This window comes from Zosterops lateralis (genome assembly GCF_965231275.1).
Source record: "Zosterops lateralis genome assembly, chromosome: Z".
In the NCBI taxonomy this organism is placed as follows: domain Eukaryota; kingdom Metazoa; phylum Chordata; class Aves; order Passeriformes; family Zosteropidae; genus Zosterops; species Zosterops lateralis.
The window spans coordinates 34,895,380-34,917,403 of record NC_139800.1 but is presented as its reverse complement, the minus strand read 5'-3'; the positions used below and the strand labels follow the sequence as shown (position 1 = coordinate 34,917,403).

The following is a 22,024-nucleotide window of genomic DNA, read 5'->3' as shown; positions in this document are numbered from 1 at the left end:
CTTTGTGTTATTGCATTTATTTTATTTTATTTTTACCTTTTTACCTTTCTTCTCATTAAATTATATCTCTGACTTGAAGCCTCTCACTCGTTTTGCTTTCAAACCACAACAATGATTTTTAATTATAACTCCCAATGAGAAAAACAGTCATTTTTCATTGAGGTTGGATGAAGCTGAACTGGGAATATTGAAGAAGCAGCACACAGTGTTTCCACAATTTAATTATTTTAGTAATAAACATACCAGCTGCATTATTCAGAGCAAGCCTTGTATTACTCCTGGGATTCTTCTTTATACATGTTTTTTTGCATTCACAGCTTTGGTGTGATTAAGAACAAAAGTAGCACCCAGCCAGGCTTACTAGCAAGGAGAAGTGACTGCACTCTGCCCATAGTGAGGCAATTTTTGCATGCAGGACAACTGGGATTGTGTGCATGGCAAATGGGATGGAGCCCAAATATCAAGGAAATTATAGCTAACACTTTTCCGTTGCTGTTATGCAAATACTTCCTGTGTTAAGAAAACACAAGTTTGCAGTCAAATGGTACGTTTGAAGAGAGAAGGATTCCTTTGCAGTGGCTGACACAAGCAATGATTAGGGCTATTTCTTCAATAGTCAGTAGTAAGAAAATTGCTATTGAAAGAGTGGTTGCCTTATACAGATGGCAGTGCTGTCACAGACACAGGCATGCCTTGAACATGTATCACATATTGGTGTAGGTGCAGCAGGAATATCATAAACTATAGATTCCTTTTAACAATGAGAAATTTTCACCAGAATCTTTCTTGTTTGCTCACCTGTTGCTTATTCTGTGCTTAAGACTGGAACAGCAAGCCCAGGGAAGGACAGAAGCAAATGATCTTAAAAATAATAATTAGCATGCACAGAAAAAAATTGTAGCTACTTCCTTCATTACATCCTCCCTGCAATGTAAGTCACTAGGACAATAATTTTCATTTTCTGCCCTTTCTGATGTTACTGCATAGGTGAAAAACTTTTATCCCTTTTAGGCTGAAAGCTAACAAAATCTCTCCTGTAAAGAGAATAGAGGTCAGTGCCTAGGCAGGGTACTCCTGGACATAAAAAAAGTAAATCTACCACTGGGACAGTACATCTCTTGTGGTTTTGAGAGAGTACTGTTCTTCATGGCATTTCCATTAATTGATTCAGTGGTTACTGGCTCAATCTTTTTATTCTTTATGTCATTATGAAACCAATTCCTACAGTAAAGACAAACGATTTTGACAAACTGATTACTTTCTTTTGTAAAGCGTTCCCAAACTTAAGAAGCTTCATGAACATCAAATATCTGCTCCTTTTATCTCCATACTCATTCCCATTTGAGCTTATGCCCTTCTAACAGACTTTTCCCTCCGAGTGATTGCCTTTTTCTGTAAACCTTTAGCACCTTTTTCTTCTATTCTTCCCCATGGAAAGCAGAAAATAAGAGCCAAGTTGTATTAAGTTCTAGGTCAGGAAATATTTTGGAATCTAATTTTTATTTGCTTTACAACTCATGGGAAGCAGAAATTATGCAGAGTCACCAAGATCTGTAATTACCAAGTTATTCTTGGTATTTCTTAAATTTAATGAACTGAAAAATATGTTGCCTGTCCCATTGTTTCTTACTTTGTTTATTACTTTTTTATCAACTATCTCAGTCACTTCCTGTAACACATTTCTTACACACCATTTCCTAAATTTCTTGCCTACTAAGAAGTAGCTTGACACTGACCTCCCAGTTGCCTAACATCTATTCATCTGCAAACATCATGACAATATAGTAAACATCTCCTAATCTTCTGACCTAGATCCCTAGTCTTGTTCTTCTCCATTCCACTTTGAGATTCCTGATAGCAGTCTGTGTTGACTGTTGAGAAATGCGAGATATTTTGAACCAGAGTCTGTCAAACATAAGAGATTCTCATTTTGTTACCTTCAAGATGGTAAGCTGCCTGTGCTGCCTTGCCCTGTATTACTTTTTTTTGTGCTGCCAAAGCATCTCTAGGTAGGATTCTCCTGAATATTTTGCTAAACGATTAATTGAAGGTTGCTTTTATAATATGGGACAGACTGGTCACAAATATTTTGATGTGGGTCAACTGCAGCTGAAAAAAATATGCGTGAAAATACACCTGCTGTTCAGACGGCCATCATATTATTCAGCCTAATCAGTTCTTTACAGTTACTTAATCTGAGACACTTATTAAACCATTTTTGGAAAATCGACAAAGAGGGAGGGACTTAAAATGCATTTAAAAGCTTAAAAAAAAAAAAAAAGCTTGGTTGCTTAAGAAGTATTAAAATTTAGAGAATTTTGAGCACTAAACATGAAGCACGTCCACATGGCACAATACAATGCTGTGCAGAGACAATGAGAATCTATCTGAAAGCAACACTCTGTATTTTTCAAGGAGCTAACTGAGGATTTAGAAAAAAGACTCCAGAGAGAAATAGGGATTTAAAAGCTGAAGGAATTCTTGAGAATTGACATAAACTTTCAAAGGGCATCAAGATGTATGTCTTTATGTAATATTTCTATAATATCTGAAATGCACTAGTTTTGTCTTTCACACACAGTTTAGTACATACAAATGGTAGTTCTTAGAATTTTATGCAATTATCAGATGTTCAGCAGATAATATCAGTTATGCCTTATTAAACAGATATTCATAGTACCTGTTGCTTCACAAATGGTGAATGTGCAGGTATTTTTCCTAGAAGAAAATGGTCTATTGAACTAGAACAAAAGTTCAGACTGCTAAAAATATTTTTTTAAAAAAAGTAAAGGAATAACTTTTGTGGTTTTCTATTCCAGACTAAAATACAGAAAAAGTACTATCAAAGCAGGTATTTGTTAGATATTATAGCAAGAGGGTTTTGTACACATCTGTGATTTTATCACCTGGTTTCAGCGCACTAAAATAAGGAGTGCCAGAGCGTCCTTGAATTGAACTCCCATATCAATGAGTGTTTTGTTGTGCTGGGAATGGAAACTTTCAAAGAACTGGCTAAAATGTTACTAGTTTTGCTACATGTCACTCTTTTCTCTGAGTCAGCTCCTGAATATTTCACTGAGCCTGGTGTAACCAGAATTTCCAGTTTGGCTGGGACAGCCTGAAAATATTCCAGTGTCCAGCAGATATGGTTCTGTTATTTTTCCACACCACATGAAGGAAACAGGATATTCCTGCTCTCACCTTAAGCCTTGCATTGGAATGCAGGCTTTTGCAGCACAGTAGTAAGAGACAGTGACTCTGGCACAGGGTTGTAATGTGATACAAGTCTTATGTTTTACTGCAAAACAAGATGAACAGAGTATGTTCTACTCTGCATTAAATGTTGCTTAGTATGATGAGTCCCCAAAGCTTATGTTCAATTAGGTAACCTGATATGGGCCCTACTCAGGAGACATAACATATGCTCTCTTTTTTTATTCTGGCTTCTGTGGCCGTATGTATATCTTAGAAAAAAAGAAAAATACTTTTTCACTAGCAGTAACTATAGGTAAAGTAGCATAAGGAGGGAACATAAGAAGTTCTTCCCTAGCTGCTTGAAATAGCACCTGAGTTTCCTCATGGAATGTAAGAACTATCAAATTGTTCTTCTCTTGACTGACAATGCTAGCAGACATGCTCATCACTAAAATTGAATGATGTTTTTGGAAGAAACATGTCTACTAACTCTACTAAATTTTAGTAGAGTTAACTAATCTAAATTTCAGTAGAAGTATTTAAATTCTACTTGTTCAAGATTTGCCCCACCCCTCCAATATGAACTAGTATACTTAAAAACAAAAGAAAAAATGAGGACATAGTATGAAGGATGGCTAATGTTTTAGCTGGATCATGGCAGCCAATCATGATTACTGATGCAAATTATTAATGTTACAACTGCTTGAGAGAATGAGATAGAAGTCGTCAGTTAGACTTCTGTGAAATTACTTAACCACATAGTTCTCAAGGTATTCTCAATTACTGAGATTGTAAACCTTTTGCCCACACCTACAGACGCTGAAAAAGAAGTCACTGCGTGCCATCGTGTGGATATCACAAGAACAACATCTGTTCTGAAAGGATGGATTATTTTTTTGTTTGGTTGGTTGGTTGGGTTTTTTTTTTGTTGTTGTTTTGTTGTTGTTGTTTTGTTGTTTTGGGTTTTTTTGTTTGTTTGTTTTTGTGGGGGTTTTTTTTGTTTTGTTTAAAAAAAAAAAAAAAGCATGAGGAGGAGAGGGAAGAACACAAATATTTATGTCTTGAAATCGTGAGGAAACTCATTCCAGAAAATAGAGGGGGTTTGTTTTCATTTCTTGCTTTTCAGTTAAAATAAAGTAGCAATGCTAACGACCGTGAGGTCACACTGTCAACAGTTAATGGTCTGTCATTAGTTAAGCAACTAGGTAATGACTTCAGGATTTAGACTTCATATCCAACACACTTCCATTACGAAATATCACTTTAAACACTCTTGGTAACATTATTCTCTACACACTCAGAGACAGCAGAACAGAATAGACCTGATAGTAGCATACTTAGTTTATCTTTCTCTTACACTTTTTCTTCTTATACTATCACCGCTCTGTTGCAAGTTCCAGCTACAAATATGGTCATTCTCTAGGACAGTCAAAGCTACTCAAACTGAAGTAATGAATTTAAATGTGATCATGAAAAGGATGGCATTAAGAGAAATGAAAGAAGGAAAGAAGAGGATAAGTTTGAGGCAAAACCACTTAATTTTTTTTTTTTGCTTTCTTATATAAAACAGCTCATGTCCATAACTTCCATGAATAGTCAGTGCTTTATAATATGATATATAAGCCAGTTTCTCAGAACAATTCCCATGTTAAAAAGCTATTTACATGGTATACGATTAAATACAAACACAAGCCATAGACTTTTACATTGCTTTTCCACATTAAAAAATAGCAAACCGAATTCAAGGTAAGTCCTGAAATATTTTTATGACTTATCTCAAACTGTTGAAATTAGAAACTGTGTTCTAGAAGAGGGGAAAGAAAAGAAAGTGCCAATTCCCTTCAAGGACTTTCTGGATGGTGTTTCTGGATAACAGTTACATGTTTAAACACAAATATGCTTATGTGCAGCACAGCTGAGTGAGGCCCCAGAACTCAAATGGCCCATAGCATCACTGATACAAAGAGACCGTCTGCTGGTGAGCTGGCTGTTCTGTAATTTACCAAGACAATGGACATATTTCACAATAAGACTATTTTGAACTCATGTAATCTCAAATTTAAGTTGGATCAGGCAGTGCAATAGAAAAAAAGAGTGCTAATCACCTAAATACATTAATAAGCTCTATCAACATGAAGAGAAACTGGAGACAGGAAGTGAAGGAAGAGAAAAGCTCAGGTACTCTTCATTTCCCTTTGAGTGCACACAGAATGAGCACTGCTGTCTTGCTCTTTTTTCCAGAGGAGATGCCTGCACTAGCGGCAGTAATAGCGGACGGGGAGACGGAGCGCGTTGGTAAAGCAGAGTCAGTAAAAATGGTTTGGGTTTTTGGTTTGGTTTTAGTTTGGTTTGCTCTTGGGGTTTGGTTGTTTGGAGTATTGGTTTGGTTTTAAGCAAGCAACTGCAGTTCGCTGGAGAATGTCACCAATAGACCTGTTCTCGCTGCTTTTCCGAGTATCTGCTGTGCACTGAAGCATTTGGCCTTTTCTGAGCGAAAATGCGAATCCAGGGCTACCAAGGGAGCGACATTCCCCATCCCCACGCGTGGGCGCGGGCCGCGAAGGGCAGCTTTCCAGGTGAGAGGGTCGGGATGTGGCAGCCGGTGCACAGCAGTCACAGCTCTCACTGCGGTTTCCATCGAAGAAAACCCAGCTGCCCTCGGGGAGCCGAGAGTGACCGAACCCGTGGGCAGGAACGCGGGGCACGGCGCTGGCCCTGACCAGTGACGACGGGACACACCGCCCGGCAAATCGCACCGCGCCCCGCCAGCACCGCCCGCCCACCGCGGCCGAGACGGGCATCCAGCCCCGCCCGGCCCGGCCCGGCCCGGCCCGGCCCGGCCGGGACCGCCATCCAGCCCCGGCCCGCCCCGCCCCGGCCCGGCCGGGACCGCCATCCAGCCCCGGCCCGCCCCGCCCCGCCCGGGACCGCCATCCAGCCCCGCCCGCCCCGGCCCGCCCCGCCCCGCCATCCAGCCCCGGCCCGCCCCGCCCCGGCCCGGCCGGGACCGCCATCCAGCCCCGGCCCGCCCCGCCCCGCCCGGGACCGCCGTCCCCCGGCGAGGGAGGGCGCACTGGGCATGCGGCGCGGGCGCGTCCACTCTGGAGGGAGGAGGCGCCGGGACGTTGTGCGGATCGCAGGCCCGAGCGCGCCGCCCGGTTCCCCCCCTGCCGTTGGTAGCGCCCGGTGCGGGAGGCGGCGGTGAGCGGCGCGGCGGGCCCGGGCGCCGGCGCCTCAGTGCGCCGCCATGAGGCACCTGCCGTACTTCTGCCGCGGGGAGGTGGTGAAGGGCTTCGGCAGGGGCTCCAAGGAGCTGGGCATCCCCACCGGTGAGCGGGCGCGGAGGGCACCCCTTCCCGGAACGACACGGGCGGGGTGTCCACGGGGCTGGGCCCAGCCGTGGGGTCGGGGGTCCGCGCTGGGTCGCGGGAGCGCTCCCGCCGGCGAGACCACGGGCCGAGGGTCGGCAGCCCGCCCCTGGAGCGGACCGCGCCGTGCTCCTGCCAGGCAGCAGCCGTGTGACTAAGCTCGCCTGACCTCGGCGGCCGCCCGGCGCCCTGCACAGCTGCGCTATTGTCGTGACTTGCGCTTTCCGAGAACGCCCTGCCTTGTTACCTACCAGCGCTTTCCTGACGCTTTTTTCCCTGCCTCCTGCACTGCTTAGTCTTGCAGCTTCCCTCGTGCTATTCTCTGCACCCCGGTCTGTAAAGAGGTTTCCCTGAGTCATGATGTTTGTTCCTTTTCTCATCTAGTGATCGTGACAATGTACAGGATGTGCATAAGTGTCACATTCTCGGTGCGGTGGGAAAATATCCCATCTCATAAACCTCCGGTAGGAATAAGAAAGGGAATAGGCATTGAGAATCGCTCCAAGGAAGAAAGTTCAAGGGGAGTAAAGCAGAGTTTGAAACAGCAGATGGGTTTGGCCTACAGAGAATATATTTTCCTATTGCCCGTCTCTGTTTCAGTTGTCTAAATACAGGCAGATGAATATTGCAAGAGAATTTTGACATTACTTAGCCAGACACTGAAGTCAGTAGTCATATTGTGTTACATCTAACAGACATGAAACTTTATAAGACCGCTCTTGTAGTGCTGGATTTCTGACATCTGTTCCTGAGAGCATTTCACATTTTTCTCTTGATTGTTTATAACTAATGTGTTGGTATCAGGGAACAGGGAAAGAAAGCTGCTACTGTCTGTGAGGTTTGAATAAAAATTTGGTAACTGTCTATTCTTTCAAATCAGTTTGGTATCTTGCATGAAATGATCTATTCAGCTGGGAAATAGAAGTAGGATAATAATTTTGAGAGAAGGTTAAATTCAGTCAAAAGGAAATTTTATTCTACTGTAAATATGTAGTTGTCAAAGCAAATCTCAAATCCACAGTTGCCTCTGAAAGGGAACTTGTGCAAAATTGACTAAACAATTATCACATTTGCTTCTATATAGTTTATTTCATCACTACATATTTTACTGGTAAATAGTTCTGAGATACTATTTTATAGTGCAGTTGATTTTTTCCCCTCTCATTTTTCATCATAGTAAAGCTATGGTAATTGTCCTAATAGTGAAACATGCCCTGGCTGTATGTATGGTGTATTTATTAATTATTATTGCAGAAGAGAAAGAACACTACAATACAGTGTGTGTGTATGTAGGAGATGTAATAATTCTAGTATTGCCACAGTGACTGAATTTTATGAAGCTGTTTTTACACTTTGCCAATGGTATGTTGCATTATTATTATTATCATCATCACCAGTTTTATGTTTGTAAATAGTACGTAGGCAGAGTTTACTTTTAAGTATTTGAAGATCCTGTTACATAGTTGACTTATATGAGGTCACTCACTCTTTGTACAATTTTTACAGCTAACTTTTCTGAACAAGTAGTTGAAAGCTTTCCGTCTGATATCCCTACTGGTATATACTATGGATGGGCCTCTGTTGGAAATGGAGATGTGCATAAAATGGTTTTGAGCATAGGATGGAATCCCTTCTATAAGAACATTAAGAAATCAGTGGTAAGAATTTTACTTTTTGTGGGATTTTTATTGTAATAAAATACTGGATGAATTTTAACAACATACACAAAATTTGATGAATGATGTCTAGGAATTTGTGCATTATAAATGCATTTGTTATCTATATAATATTTATATTTGGAAAAGAATATACTCTTGGTAGCTAGAGAGTAGGAAGATGAAGTTGAGAAAGTTTTTCTTTCTTTTGTTCCACCATTTCTGAACTACTTCCAAAATTAAAATACAACATTACTTAAAATGATGGTGGCTTGACTTGCTGATCGCAAATTGAGCATAAACTTGGTTTATGCATTGTAATGCATTGAATTTACTGGTTATGAGAGCCCTAGCATAAGCTGGAACATAGTAATAGTCTGTTCACTGCAATGTATCTGCATTTCAGATAGGAGAGGTTGGGGCAGCTTATATAATTTGTAATTATATTTTAATTAATTCTTCTCTTAAATTATGAAATCCGTACATGAGATGCTGTGTGTAATGTGTAATGTACAGAATAAATATTTGAAGACATGTAAGGGTGTGAGGATGGAAAAATTAAAATCCTGAACTGTGACAGCTGTGGGGCTTTTTGCTGTCAGGTGCTGGTGCTTTCCTGAGTCTTGCAGAGCTGCCTTTTATTTGTTGAAAACAATTTTATTTGTACATGAATCTCTACTTCTGTTTGTCTTAGACAAATACATACTTAATTTTTTTTTTTTGCCAATAACTTTTCTGAGCAAGTAGTTAAAAGCTTCTCAAATGATAGCTGTGCTGGTAGATGCTGTGGGTTGGCCTATTTTGGAGCTGAAGCTGTGCATGAAAATAGTTTTGAGTGTCAGGTGAAACCGTGTCTTAGTCTGGACTTGCTCTTAAATTTTCTTATTCAGTTCCCTTAGGAGATAGTTGTAAAAGCTCTCCTTGAGGCAACTCCTATCAAAATCTTCATAGTTATTTGAATGTATCCACTTACTGATGAGATATTAACATTTTCTGCCTTGGAAATCCTACCTCTGAGAAGTTTTGAAGCATTTCTCCTGATGTATAAGGGTGTGGGGTTTGGGGTTTTTTTAATTGGTTTGTTAATTGGGTATTTTTGTTTGGTTTGGGGGCTTTTTGGTTTGGTGGGAGGGTTTTTTTTGCTAGTTTTTTTGGTATTGGTTGGTTGGTTGCTTGGTTGATTTGTGTGCTTGTTTTTTCTCTTTTTTTCTCTCTTTTTCTCTTTATGCACCTTTCAAGGGAGTAAGTTTTTTTAATTCCATGCAGAGTGCAATTCTACTTCATAATACAAACTAAAGCCATGGCCTTTTAATTTTTGGATTTTACGTGCTATACTAAATGTACATTTTATTTTTCATCTGTTGAGAATTTGAATGTTGGGTATTAGGCCTAAATGGTTACAGAGGGGGAAATAAACTCTTGAGTTCAAAATAATTGTCCGCTTACTTCTCTTCCTTTAGGAAACACACATTATCCACACCTTCAAAGAAGACTTTTATGGAGAAATTCTTAGTATAGTCATAACTGGATACATTCGACCGGAAAAAAACTTTGATTCCTTAGGTGAGTATTGGAGGTCTCCCTCAAACTAGTTTCTTTTTTGCCTTACTCATGCAAGTTTTGTGTTTTTACTACACCTCCTTCCATCATGAGATGTTTTATTGGTTAACCTTTGAAATTTCAGTAAAATGTTTTCGTAATTTAAAAACAAAAAACACACTCACATTTTCATATCACACTAAAACCTTCACTTTTCTTTCACTTGTCTGAGGAGTAATGCTAAAATCATGGGCTTGTCATTAAAGCCAAATGTACTAATTTCTTCTTACAATGCAGTTTTGTTAGTATTGAAACAGAACTGTTAATGTGTCTTTTGGCAAACGAAGACGATAGTGCTGATAATGAGTAAAAATGTATCTTTAGCATGCATCTTCTTTAAAAAAAGACATTTTAAAAGGGGAGAATTCTGCCTTTCAGCCTCATAGTTATATTCTAGTTCTGTGATTGTTGTTTGATATTTTGTGCCTTCTTTTTGCTTGTTGCTCTGTTCAGAATATAAACAATTTTTAAATATCCCTGTTCTTACTTTCTTCAGATGCGCTCATTTCAGCAATTCAGGAAGATATTGAAGAAGCAAAAAGACAGCTAGATCTACCAGAACACCTTAAACTCAAAGAAGATAACTTTTTTCATCTGCCAGAAGGCAAAATAGTAAACAACCGCTGAGAAAACCCATACAGCCTTTTTTTTTTTTTTTTTTTTAATTTCTTTTTCTTATTTTCACCCCTGAGATTGAATTTGCACTGCTGTCATAGACCCTTTTATGTCATATGTCTGTTAGGTGACTTTAGATCAGAACCAACCATACAAGATTATTTCAGTTTTCTTTGGTTAAGTCATCATTAGCCCAGTCATACAAAAGACCTAGAAGGCTGTACTACATCACTATAGATAAACTATGTATCCTAAAGTTACCAGGTGTTTAGAGATCTGAGCACATTCAGAGCATGACCAAAGTTAATTGTAATGCTGAGGTGTGGTTAGCTCATTTAATGAAGCATGCCTGTTTTTAACATAATGTTCTTCCAGCTTCTTTTCCCATTTTTTTAATGTCATTCTTAGATCTGGGTTTTAGCTTAGAAAATGTTGATATTGATTGACTCAGAGAATTCCTATGGTTAGATATGATTGGATAACAATAGCAGGATTAATTCTCTATAGTTCTTGTTTTTAATATGCTACACAGCTGTTGTGGTTGAAGCTGTTATTTTAATTGAAATTATTTATTTTAAGTTTATTTGACATGGAAGAAATTGCTGTTGCTCATTGTGTTGCTAGAATCTGAGCTATACTTCTTCACATTTGAACATATGATAACACATGATTTAAGTGTAGTTTAATTCTGAAGGTGTTTCACTTAATTTCAGAAAATTAATAAAAGCGTGAAAGCTGATAAACTTGAAGGTTCAGGTGCAAAAGATGCAGAAACAATATAACAAGACTTCTGCTCATTGCACAGTAAGGGAAAAGGTAGTGAGACACAAATTTGCATTGTATGTGCTGCTGGTATTTTTCATAGGAAAATCTTGAGGTTATTCACTGCACTGGCAATAAAATGTCTGACTTCAAGGTTGATATTATAGTAAGGCACAGAAAAATCTCATCAACACTCTGCACTAAGTGCAGGTAAGAGCCCAGGTTTTGGCAGACCAAATAGATGAATACACAAATGAAAGCCTTTGGGGATTTATTGCATAATATATCAACACTGTAGTGAATGTTAATTATTTTTTACAAATAGTTGCTGACAGTCTTACTCTGAAATGTGGGGATACAAGTGAGGGTTGGACTAGATGATCTCTGAAGGTCTCTTACAACCCTAACTATTCTGTGATAGGTAAGTGGAAGGAGTACTGTGAGAGTTGATGGTAATTTGAAAAATACTTTGTGAAGTATTTAATTTATAATTCTGTATCTGCTCTTCTTTTCCTCTGATAAATTTTTCAATCCCTTGATGAATGGAAACAGGTTAGCTACAGTGACTGTCACATTCGTAACTTTTTTACATCACCCTGTGTGATGAGAATATGTCAGCTCTGAGAATATATCTGGGACATATTCTGAAATTCAAAGTGCTTCTTTAAATATGTCTCAGTTGTGACTCTTTGTCTGAACTATGATGTTCAGTATGGAATGCACAATTTCTGTACTGAAATTTGATGAATTTACTCCCTGTCCTATCCTATTTTAATCCTACTTTTCACTCTACAACTTTAGAGAGTTTTAGTAAGGTAGCTGCTTGAGTCTTTGTGGCGGGTGCTGTCAAGATGATAGTTTCACTTCAAATTCCTTTGAATTATAGCCAGTATCATGGGCTGTTATTAGGGGAGAGGTCTTGAGGAAATCAAGGGCTTATGTTTGCTCTTTAGGACTTCAGTAGAAAACTTGATTTTGGTTAAATGAATTGTTCACCAGATACAGTACATTTGGGAGAGAGGGACATGGGACAATATACTTTCTTTTAAAGGAGAAGAGAAGCAATTTAGTGAGCTTTTTACTGTATAACGTGTTGGAAACTGTGTTTCTAAAAAGTCCGCAGAAGAATTGTTTCGCAAGATTGATGATTTTAATTAATTTTAAAAAAGGAATTTTAAAAAAGAGAGATAAAAGGAGAACTTTTTTTTGCTAAGAGTTTATGCATTCTTCAGATTGTAGCAATGTTAAAATCGTCTATTTTACTACTCCTTTTAGAGAATAAACAGAAGCCAAACTAGTCAACAGAGTATGTTGTTAACAATAGATTGTTGTTCATCATGGTACTGTAGCTAAACACTCATAGCTGCCTTTAAAATTGATTGTTGCCAGTAATGTCTTGGGTCTGTTGTGGAAACTATGGTGCCTTAATAAATGCCGCTATCAAAAATTCAATTCACCATTTGGTTATAGAACTGTTGTGCAATGGATAGAGAACAATAGCAAAGGGAAAACTTGAAAGACTTAAGTTTGCTCTCAAATCCTGAAGTAGCTGAAGTATGATATATGGATACACTGAACTAAGAAACTGCTCTTTCTGTGTTTGTCTTCAAGGGCAGTGTACATCTATTTGGCTGAGTGTACCTGACCATGTTATTTAAGATAAAATGTTATGTGTCACTCTTTAGGCTCAATACATAATTAATTCCTATCACAGTGTAAACTTTATGAAGGCTTATATTTTTGTATTATGTACAAGTAGCTGTATTTTGGTTGATGTTGTTGCACTGTACCATTACTAAAGGAACTGTAATTGACAAAGTTATCCTTGTCTTGGGTTTCTTTTCCTTTACCACTCCTAGCAATGTTAGTTGTCGCAGTTTTAGGCAAAGCTTTATGGGGGTGACTGCCTTATTTTGAACTTCTTAATCTTCACATGATTTTGGATTCCTCTTTGTGACTAAAGGTGCAATGATTAAATCCCAGGTGAGTTCCACAGAACTCTGTCAAGGTTACAGGGTAATCATGAGGTCTTTAGGAGTATCTAAAACAAAAAAATCCACTTAAGAAATATGGCTTTAAAATTAGTCCTTCTCACAATTAATTCCTTTGTAAAAATAAGTCTCAAGTGATTAACAGCTCTAAAGCTGTTTACTATCAAAAATGTGGAGGAATTATTTTAAGGCTCAGCTCTTAGCCATCTGACCGTACTGACAACGAGTAACAGCACTTTCATGCACTTTTATGTAAAGACTTAGTTCTTCACAGCAAGGGGCTATAAAGAACATCCTCTTCTGTAGTATTATGTATCCAGCAATGCTAAAAAATTGCTTTGTCGTGTCCCTTTAAGTGTGCTTTAAGGGACACTTTAAGTGTCGCTTTAAATTGTGTTCTACTGAGTGCTATTTATTCCCTTTGGCATAGTTTGAAAGTGCTGAACCACTTTAAAAGATAAGTGGAAAATTTTTGTTGTAAATGCTCTCTGTTTATTTCAGTTCTCTGTAGCCCAAGAAGATTGTAAAGAAGATGGAAGAAGTCTTTTTTGCCAGTGTACTTCAGGACTGTATTTCACTTTGCAATAAATTCAGACTCTCTGTTTGTGATGATACACTATTTAAACAACTGGAATTAGATTAATTAGGTGTTGATGATCTATAGAATATTTCTGATTTTTTTCTTACAAATGAGGAATACTGTGGAGGTACTTGTAAGAAGTCATGTCATAAATGCAGTTATATTGGGAAACATACTGCAAGATTATGACAAAAAACCAGCAGCTTTGAGGAACACAGATGCACCAGATGACGCCAAAAAATCTGGGTACAAGAGCTACTGTATTATGAATTGCTTTCCAACTATAATTCTATTGTAGTAAACTACTGGCACCCATCCCAGTGACGTTAGATAGATCTTGTTTGTGTGTTTGGTAGTGATTGGCATGGTTCTTGGTAGAAGTGCAAGGGCACACTTGGAGCGGGTGGTTGTAATAGTTACAAAGGACTCACATACATATTGGCAAAGGATTCGCTCTCTAAAGCGTGGTAATACATTCTCCTAAAACAGTGTGCATCTGGAAACCTACAAAATAGTCAAGTAAAGCTTTAGAAAAAAAATGCTTGTAGAAACCATGCCTTTGTCATGATCTTTGTGGTCTGAAATCTAGAGCTCAGCATGGTAGGAAAGTGTTAAATAGAGCACAGTAATTCTGTAAGAAAGGCAGCATAGAAAATCCATGAAGCAGTAAGAATTTCTCTGAAACACTGACTTCCCTCCTATTCCCGCTCATGTTCCTTGTGCTTGGAAGTCCCATTTTTAAATATGTATTAAACTGTTGCCATCCTATCCCATATATGCTGTATCATCATCTCCAGTCTCAATCACCAGATATTCTTGTAGTAGTTGCTTATGTGGGAAGGAAAAGCTTTGGGTTGATTTATAGCCTCTTGTACCCTCCTCCATTAACAACTGTGGCTTTGCCTTGTTTTATCATCCAGATGCATGTAATGGTTGCAAGTAAAAGGAAAAGCCAAATCAGCTGGTGAGAAAGTAAGGGGCTTGGATTTTCCTCTCTGGTGATAGAACAGATTATAGTACACAGTCATCTGGTAACTGCATTTTAAAAAACTGAAATTATGTGAGGTCAAGTAGGATGAGCCTTTGTTTTAAATGACCTGGTAAGAAGTGTAGGTTGGAGTACTGTTTTTGGAGGTATTGTCATTCTTTTCCAATACCACAGTTTACTCTCGTAGCTGTGATGGTATAAGGCTAAAGAAAAGGGGGTTGTTAGGGCAGCTATAGGTTTTTTAATTAGATTAAGAATAGTCAGGAGCAGAGAAGCTAGCAGGAACACAAATACAACTTACTTCTAGCCTTAGGCTAGAAACATTTTTAACTTAAGTATCTAGAAAAAATTGAAGACTGGTTGTGTGGCCTGAACTGGCTTTTCCTAATTGTATCCATTTGGTTTAATCACATTTTTTTCACTCCACAAATCTATATGCGAGATGCTGTTTCAAAGCCGATGAGGTGATTTTGGAGTGATGATACCAACTGCTGTCCATTGAAATAGGTACTTTCTAGTCAACTGTTTCATGAAAAGCGGGGGTGTTTTAAAAAATGTAGGAGAAAAGATGACATGTTGCAAATCAGTTGCAAGTAAGCCCGTCCTATTGTGGTGATAGAGCAGAGACATTATGTTGTGTGCCTTCAGCTCAGCATCCTGCTTCTGCTTTTTTCTGCTTTTCATTTTTAACTATCAGACTAGTCAGTCATAAAGCCTTTAAATGCCAGTGCTGCTCTTCATCAGGGTTATACCTTGGGATTTTTACTACAGTCAAAGCAACCTGGGCTGTCTACCAGTTTGAAGTCCCCACAGCTAGGTGGGCAGCAGCCTTCTTCAGTGTACAGTGACATGTTAGCTGGACACAAGAGTAGAACAAAAGTAAGAATATTAAAAGATAACCTATCCTTGCAGGAATATTCTCTATTGTTCAAATTGTGTTCCATAGTTAAAAGCTCAGTGTTACAAATGACAGGGGAAAATGCCTCCAAATGGTCACCTCTTATCCTGGTATCTCCTGGACTTTGTATTCATCTGCAAAACAGCCTGAGTTGTACATTTCACCCAATAAACTATCTGTGTGCACAAGGTACACACCCAAATACTGTCTTTGCTAGAAAAAACTGTTAAGGCAATATCACAACACAAAAAAGTCATTTAACTTCCCTTCAAATACACACTGAGCACTTTTGTTTGTCTTCAAAAAGAATCACAAGTGAAATCGCCAGCAGGAAAAGGTCAGTATTAAAAAAAAAAAAAAAAAAAGATTCCTAAGCTTGGTCTTGAAACTCTGTGTACCCACAAAGCAGATTTTGTGGGTGTTTTGAAATTTGTGAAAAAGCTCTTAATGAACTGCAAGGACTATGATGGACTTTTGCCTTTTTTCTTTTTCCTTATTATCATCGTTCTTTCATCTGCCCTGAAGAGGGGTCTCAGAGACAGGGGGTTCTTCAAATAATGCACATAACAGAAAAAAGCTGCAGACTGTCAGGGCAAATGTGAGACATGAAACCCAGGCCATAGCGCTGAGCCCCTGTAGACACCAGCAAAGTGTCAGGTGTCGCAGCCTGTGCTGCATAATTGAGGGTCTGAAAGAAGCAGTGAGCATGGCAAAGGAGTTCAGGAGGGATATAACTCTCTTAAGCTAGGCTAAATGTTTAATACTTCTATTTGATATGCTTCATTGGCTTTTAGTCTTTGTTTAAGGAAATAAATTGAGGCAGACATTTATTGTGAAAAACTCTTCATAGCCTTAACCAATTACTTTCATAGGGCCATTCTCTCTGATTGCCTGAAAATGTAAAATGTTTCTCCTTGGCCTTTGAACTACTGCTAAATGAAAACAGCAAATGACTGGGTTTAGTCATATAAAGATCTTTAACTTGTCAGTTAAAATTTTACTCAGGAAAGTACAACAGGTTGTTGCATAATGCTGCAGGAGAACTAGTTAATTAATAACAAAACTTCTTGACTTCATGGGAAGACTGCCAGTTTGGAGACTTCATCTCTCCTGTTCCAGTCTGTCATTCGTTGGCCCTTGCATGAAAACAAAGTCTCATGTAAAGACAAATGCTAACTCATGTCTTGTTGTTGAGCTATTTTGCTGCACTTTTTTCTGCTTGAATGTCTACTACCATGCTTTACTTGAGTATCCTGTAAGTCTCTGTTTAAAAAATTGCCTGTAGCTCTTCTGGTTGTAAGTGAAATGTGTAAAAGTCCCATGTATATGATGTGTGAATCTGAAACTTTTATGCAATCATGGATCAGAGGCTACTGTAAACTAACCATATTCTATAAATGGAGTATTTACTCCAGATAAAGCACTCCATTTTATTATTGTTATACTTGTTTGGATTTTAAAGACAAAAATGTACTAATTCAGACCTACTGAACTAGTTTTATCAAAATAATGTGCTTTCTTGGTGTTTGTTTCTTTGGACGTTTCTTTATGGTTTTCTTTCACCTAAACACCTTCTCTTTTAGAATCCCATTCAGGCCAGGCTCTGCCTTAGTGTCACATTGAATCTTGTGACTATCAGAACATTGACTACTTTGTCATACATCTAGCTCATGTCCTCTATTTCTGGAAACCAAGAAACTTATCGCACCGTGCCATTTCTCAAGCTAAGGTTTGATTAATTTAAGAAGCTACTGTTGTGCTCTCCCCGTTCAGTCTATTCCAGCACTAAAACTCTTCATAGTTGTTGGAAACCATAGGTACAAAACCTGAAAATTGCAAACCTGAAAATTGCTGCAGAATTTATTAATGGGAAGACAGTAACACCCTTCCAAATAGTCACAGAGATCTCATTACTGCAAGATGTAGGTGGCTTGGTCTGGCGGCACTACGAATACATTATTTTTTTAGACCTTCTTTTTTTTTTTCAGATACCTCTATGAAAACATTCAAAATGGGTGACAAGGAAACATAGCTAGTCTAATTTAGTGCAATTCTGAACTGGAAAAATTAAATTCTCAGTCCCCAGATCTGCCTATCCTTCCTATACTAATCTTCTATCCTTTGAAACATACCTTCAATCAGTACTGTTTTCTCAGCTATGAATTTTTTCTGGACCCTGCTGGGATATATCATGGTCTGTTCATAGATATGTGTATTTTAAATAATGGAATTATTTGTTTTGTTGTTTTGAGTTTTTTTTCTCTGTGCAGGAATATGTCTTAGAGGATGAGTCCAATTTCATACCAGAAAAAAAAGATGCAGATCTGTCATATCCTGATATTGTACTACAGCACAAGCTAAGAAGAGATCCATAGCAAAGGAAATCCTCGCCTCTTTCTGCTGCAGCAGTTTTTCTTTGAAGCCTCCTAAGTGAAAGTTGGTTCCAAGTGGCTGGAGACATTTGTCCAAATTACAGCTATTCCAGGTATTCCACCTGCAGGCACAGGTGGAATTTGAGACAGAACTCAGAACTCAGAAAAGGGAATCACATGGAGGAAAATAATAGCATGGTTGTGCTTCTGTGTTTTGGGTAAACATTTCTGCTTTCATGTGCCTACAGCAGTGCTTTTTTTAAAGCTGGGACTTGCCACATTTGGCATCTTCTGCAGAGCCAGATTTTATGAGATTTTTTTTACCTTTTCTGCTAGGATCACAAGGTTATTCATTCACTCATAAAAGTGCTTCAAATGTGTACTGCTGCTTTATGGCTTTTACCCATCTGTTCTATGAATGAATGTTGGTTCCCCTACCAACAAGGAACATCTGCTAATTTTTAGACTCTGTACAGCAGAACAGTAATATGATTCAGAATTAGATACAGGACACGAGTGAATGACTGAGTGTGCGAAGCAACAATAAAGGTTAGAAAATACTTCCTGACTGTTACAGGAAGGAACCAGAGGTACAATACAGTTCATCAGTTCATCAGTTCTGCTGCTAAAATAATCTTGATTGCCTGACTGTAAGTCAGAAAAATGGAAGCAACCTGGAAAGTCTTCTGAAGATCCACTGTTAGCCAAAAATAGTATAAGAAACTACAGCCCAAACTCACTCGTTCTTTCACTCACTCACTCACTCTGGCCACCTACTGCATTAAATAGAATGCAATTAAGATAGTGAAGAGTGGAACTAAGGAGCTGTAGTTAATTCTGTGAAGTTTCTAAGCTGTTACGTGATACTGTTCTGTGATTTGAATTTTAAAAATAGAAAAACAACTAAACCACACACAATCAATTTTTCCATTTTGTTGTTAAGTTTGAAATGAGAAGGTTTAGTTTTTGTTCAAAACTGTAGAAACACAGTTGAGTTTGACCTACATACATGCTAGAATAGCAAGGAGACAGAATCACTGGGCACTTCTATTCACCAACACAAGAATTTGTAGTATGTTTTGTTTTTCTCCAAGTTGTAGTGAAAATAAAACTTAGTGACTTTGAGAGAGGCCCATTTACCTTCAACAGGTGATTTGCACGTAGCATTCATTCAAATCCAAAAGAGGAAGAAAAATATTTCTGCTCTAAGAGGAATATCTCCACAACTGGTGACAAATATGGACCAAGAAAAACTGAAATAAGTCCTTCTAGAGTGGTCAGCTACATGCACATGACCTGTCACACTTTCAAGCACTTCAGTGAGCATTTTAGATCATGATTCTTTACGTGTCTATTTTTCATGTAGTAGAAATAATTGAAATGCTTACATTTTTTGAAGCTCATTAAAATAGTTTTAATGATGTCCAATAACCTATACATCAAAGCATTCTTAAAAATTGCCTACTGTTAATCTCACATAGATGTATATTTTATGGGTTCCTTATTTTAAGTAAACATCCAAGTCATAAAATTCAGAATTATTTTGTTAGAAAATGAGAAAAACAGACTGATTGTTTTGTGATGTTATTTAGCTTCCTGGGATGTAGTATGCTTTGTAACTTAGCAAATTATAAATTAATAATTCAAAAGTAAAGTTATGGCAGTCTAAATTGTTTCCTAGTAGAAGTCTTATAACTTATTTTTAAATGTGAGAAAGTAGTAATTTTCTAGAATTGTCCATTCTGAAAGAAATATTATTTCTTTCTGAGATGCATTTAACCAGGTACGAGGACTATGTGTTAATTTTGCCTTACTGATAATTTCCAGTATTCAGTAGTATTCATCTCTCTAAAAAGTATATTTTAAAATAAATTCAGTGTTCATACATAAACAGTTTTATATTTTTCTATATACAGATCTCTTTCAAAATGCGTTTCAAGGCTAAAATTTTCAGGAAGCCAAAGGGCAATTCTTTACTTATCTCCCATAACCAACAAATGGAAGTTCCCCCTCCTGTGACACTCTCAGCAAAACTTTTCTTTTGATCTCTTTTAAGTGTTCCTACTAAAATATATAAAACTGAACTGTGCAGTGGGAAATAAAAACAAAAAATACCAGTATCCCCAACATTTCTTCTTCTTAAGAGCTCAGTTCATAAGTGGCCCTTACATAAAAAAGCACAATGCAGCCAACAAGGGTAGCAAGGCAAGAGTTTCTTTTTTTCTCTCTAAAAGTATTTTCTTGTTAGACAAACACTTAATAAATGCCACTGTTTTCCTTGTGGGTAGGGTTTAACTCACCCAGAAGTACAAAACAAAGAAAAACAACACGGAAATAAATCCTTTGGCTTTATATCACCATATGAGTCACTGGCATGGTAAATGCAGAGAAATTACTCTGGGGTCTTATAATTAGAAGTCCAGCGTGAAAAACTGCTTGCAGCACCCAAGAAAACAGATATCTGTATAAGTGTGTGTGTATATATAGTGACGTCTTTCAAACGTGGCACATAAAATTTGATGCATTTTTATATCTTTTTCCTTGAAGACTGCACCTACTAAGGACTTTATTTAGGTTGTTTGAATCAGTTTCTCAGTAACATGTCAGGCTTTAACAGCAGTCTGAAGAATGCATGCCTCCTGTGATGTATTTCAAGGAAATACATAAGAAAATTCACATGTTGATCAAGTCTAGAGTCCTTGGGAAAAGATCACATCCACTAAACTTACTGTCTTTACCTTTGGTTTGAATCGATTGCCCGTGACTGGGTCTAGTGCTATTCAACATTCCTTGCGCATAAATGCGTACCTAACTACAGGTACCTATGCAGAAGGTACTGGCTTTTGAGTCATGTTTGCCCATCTCCTGCATCCCAAGAGGTACTAAGATGCCTCAGTTTAGGTAGCTGGTCTAGCCCCTATAGTTAAGAGATTGGATAAATTCACCTTCAGTACTTTTGTTCTGTATACATTCAGGGCTTTTATCCAATGCAGATGTATGCATATTTATTAATATTTTTAAAGTAAGTAGCATGGGATTTGAAAGAAATGAAATTAAATTAAATTAAATTAAATCTTTCTTAAAAATAAATGAATGATTTTACTTTATGTAAAGTACTTACTATCATCAGTGAAGATGAAGTTACCTGCATGCATGGGTCAATAAGTGCAACACAGGCTACTGAACCGTTAACAAGTTAAAGTAGCCACATGCACTGAGTAAGACAAGAAGTCTGGGGAAAATTCTGTGCTATTATGAGATTAAAATTGCTAACATAACACATACTTGCAAGTGGCAAGTTCATATGGTGAAGAAATCTTTATAAGGTGGTTCTAAAGGTTAACTTTAAAAAGGTCTCTAAAACCTATTATGTTTTAAATGTAGTGGTATTTGTTTTTTTAAGTAAATGAACCCCCAAAATATAACAAGAAATGTATCCATTAATTGGCTTCTTGTTACATGCCATTAGTTGGAATCGGATTTATTCTTGATGTAGAACTCATTAACTCATACCACAGTGCTATGAATTATTTCTTGTGCTGTAATTCTTATGCTCAAATTCCATTCAAAACATTTTGATTCCTTGGAGTATGATATGACCCAATGAGGAAATATAAAGGAGTTTAATTTTTCTCTGGTGAAATTCAGAGTGAAGTTTTTTTAAAAAATACGATTAGATAAAACTGAAAAATTTCCTTGTAACATCTTACTGTGGCAAAGAAACATACACCAAATACTGAAGTGCTTTGTCAGTGTTAAAAAAAAAAAAGTCATTTTGATATTATAACTTTGAGACACTATTCCATTTAATATCTATACAATACAGTATTATGTGTATGTATGTTTGCATTAATTCTGGACCTGACTAATATACCTTAGGGAATTACAATGCTTTTTTAGTAGCATAAGCACCAGGGAAGTGAAATACTTCAAATTTTGGGGGGAAAAGGAAAAACTTGTTTTAAATAAAGCATTTTAGATGTAAAAGATTGTTGGTGGTT

At 37.8% G+C, this 22,024-nt stretch overlaps 1 protein-coding gene across 1 annotated transcript; it reads left to right on the top strand.

Moving 5' to 3' along the window:
• The first annotated feature begins 6,366 nt into the window (after positions 1-6,366).
• RFK (riboflavin kinase) lies at positions 6,367-13,016 on the top strand. Its single transcript, XM_083883389.1, has 4 exons — positions 6,367-6,524; positions 8,070-8,221; positions 9,679-9,781; positions 10,314-13,016. Exons 1-4 carry the CDS (start codon positions 6,443-6,445, stop codon positions 10,442-10,444), a joined length of 468 nt encoding a protein of 155 aa, XP_083739515.1. The 5' UTR covers positions 6,367-6,442; the 3' UTR covers positions 10,445-13,016.
• Positions 13,017-22,024: the final 9,008 nt, after the last annotated feature.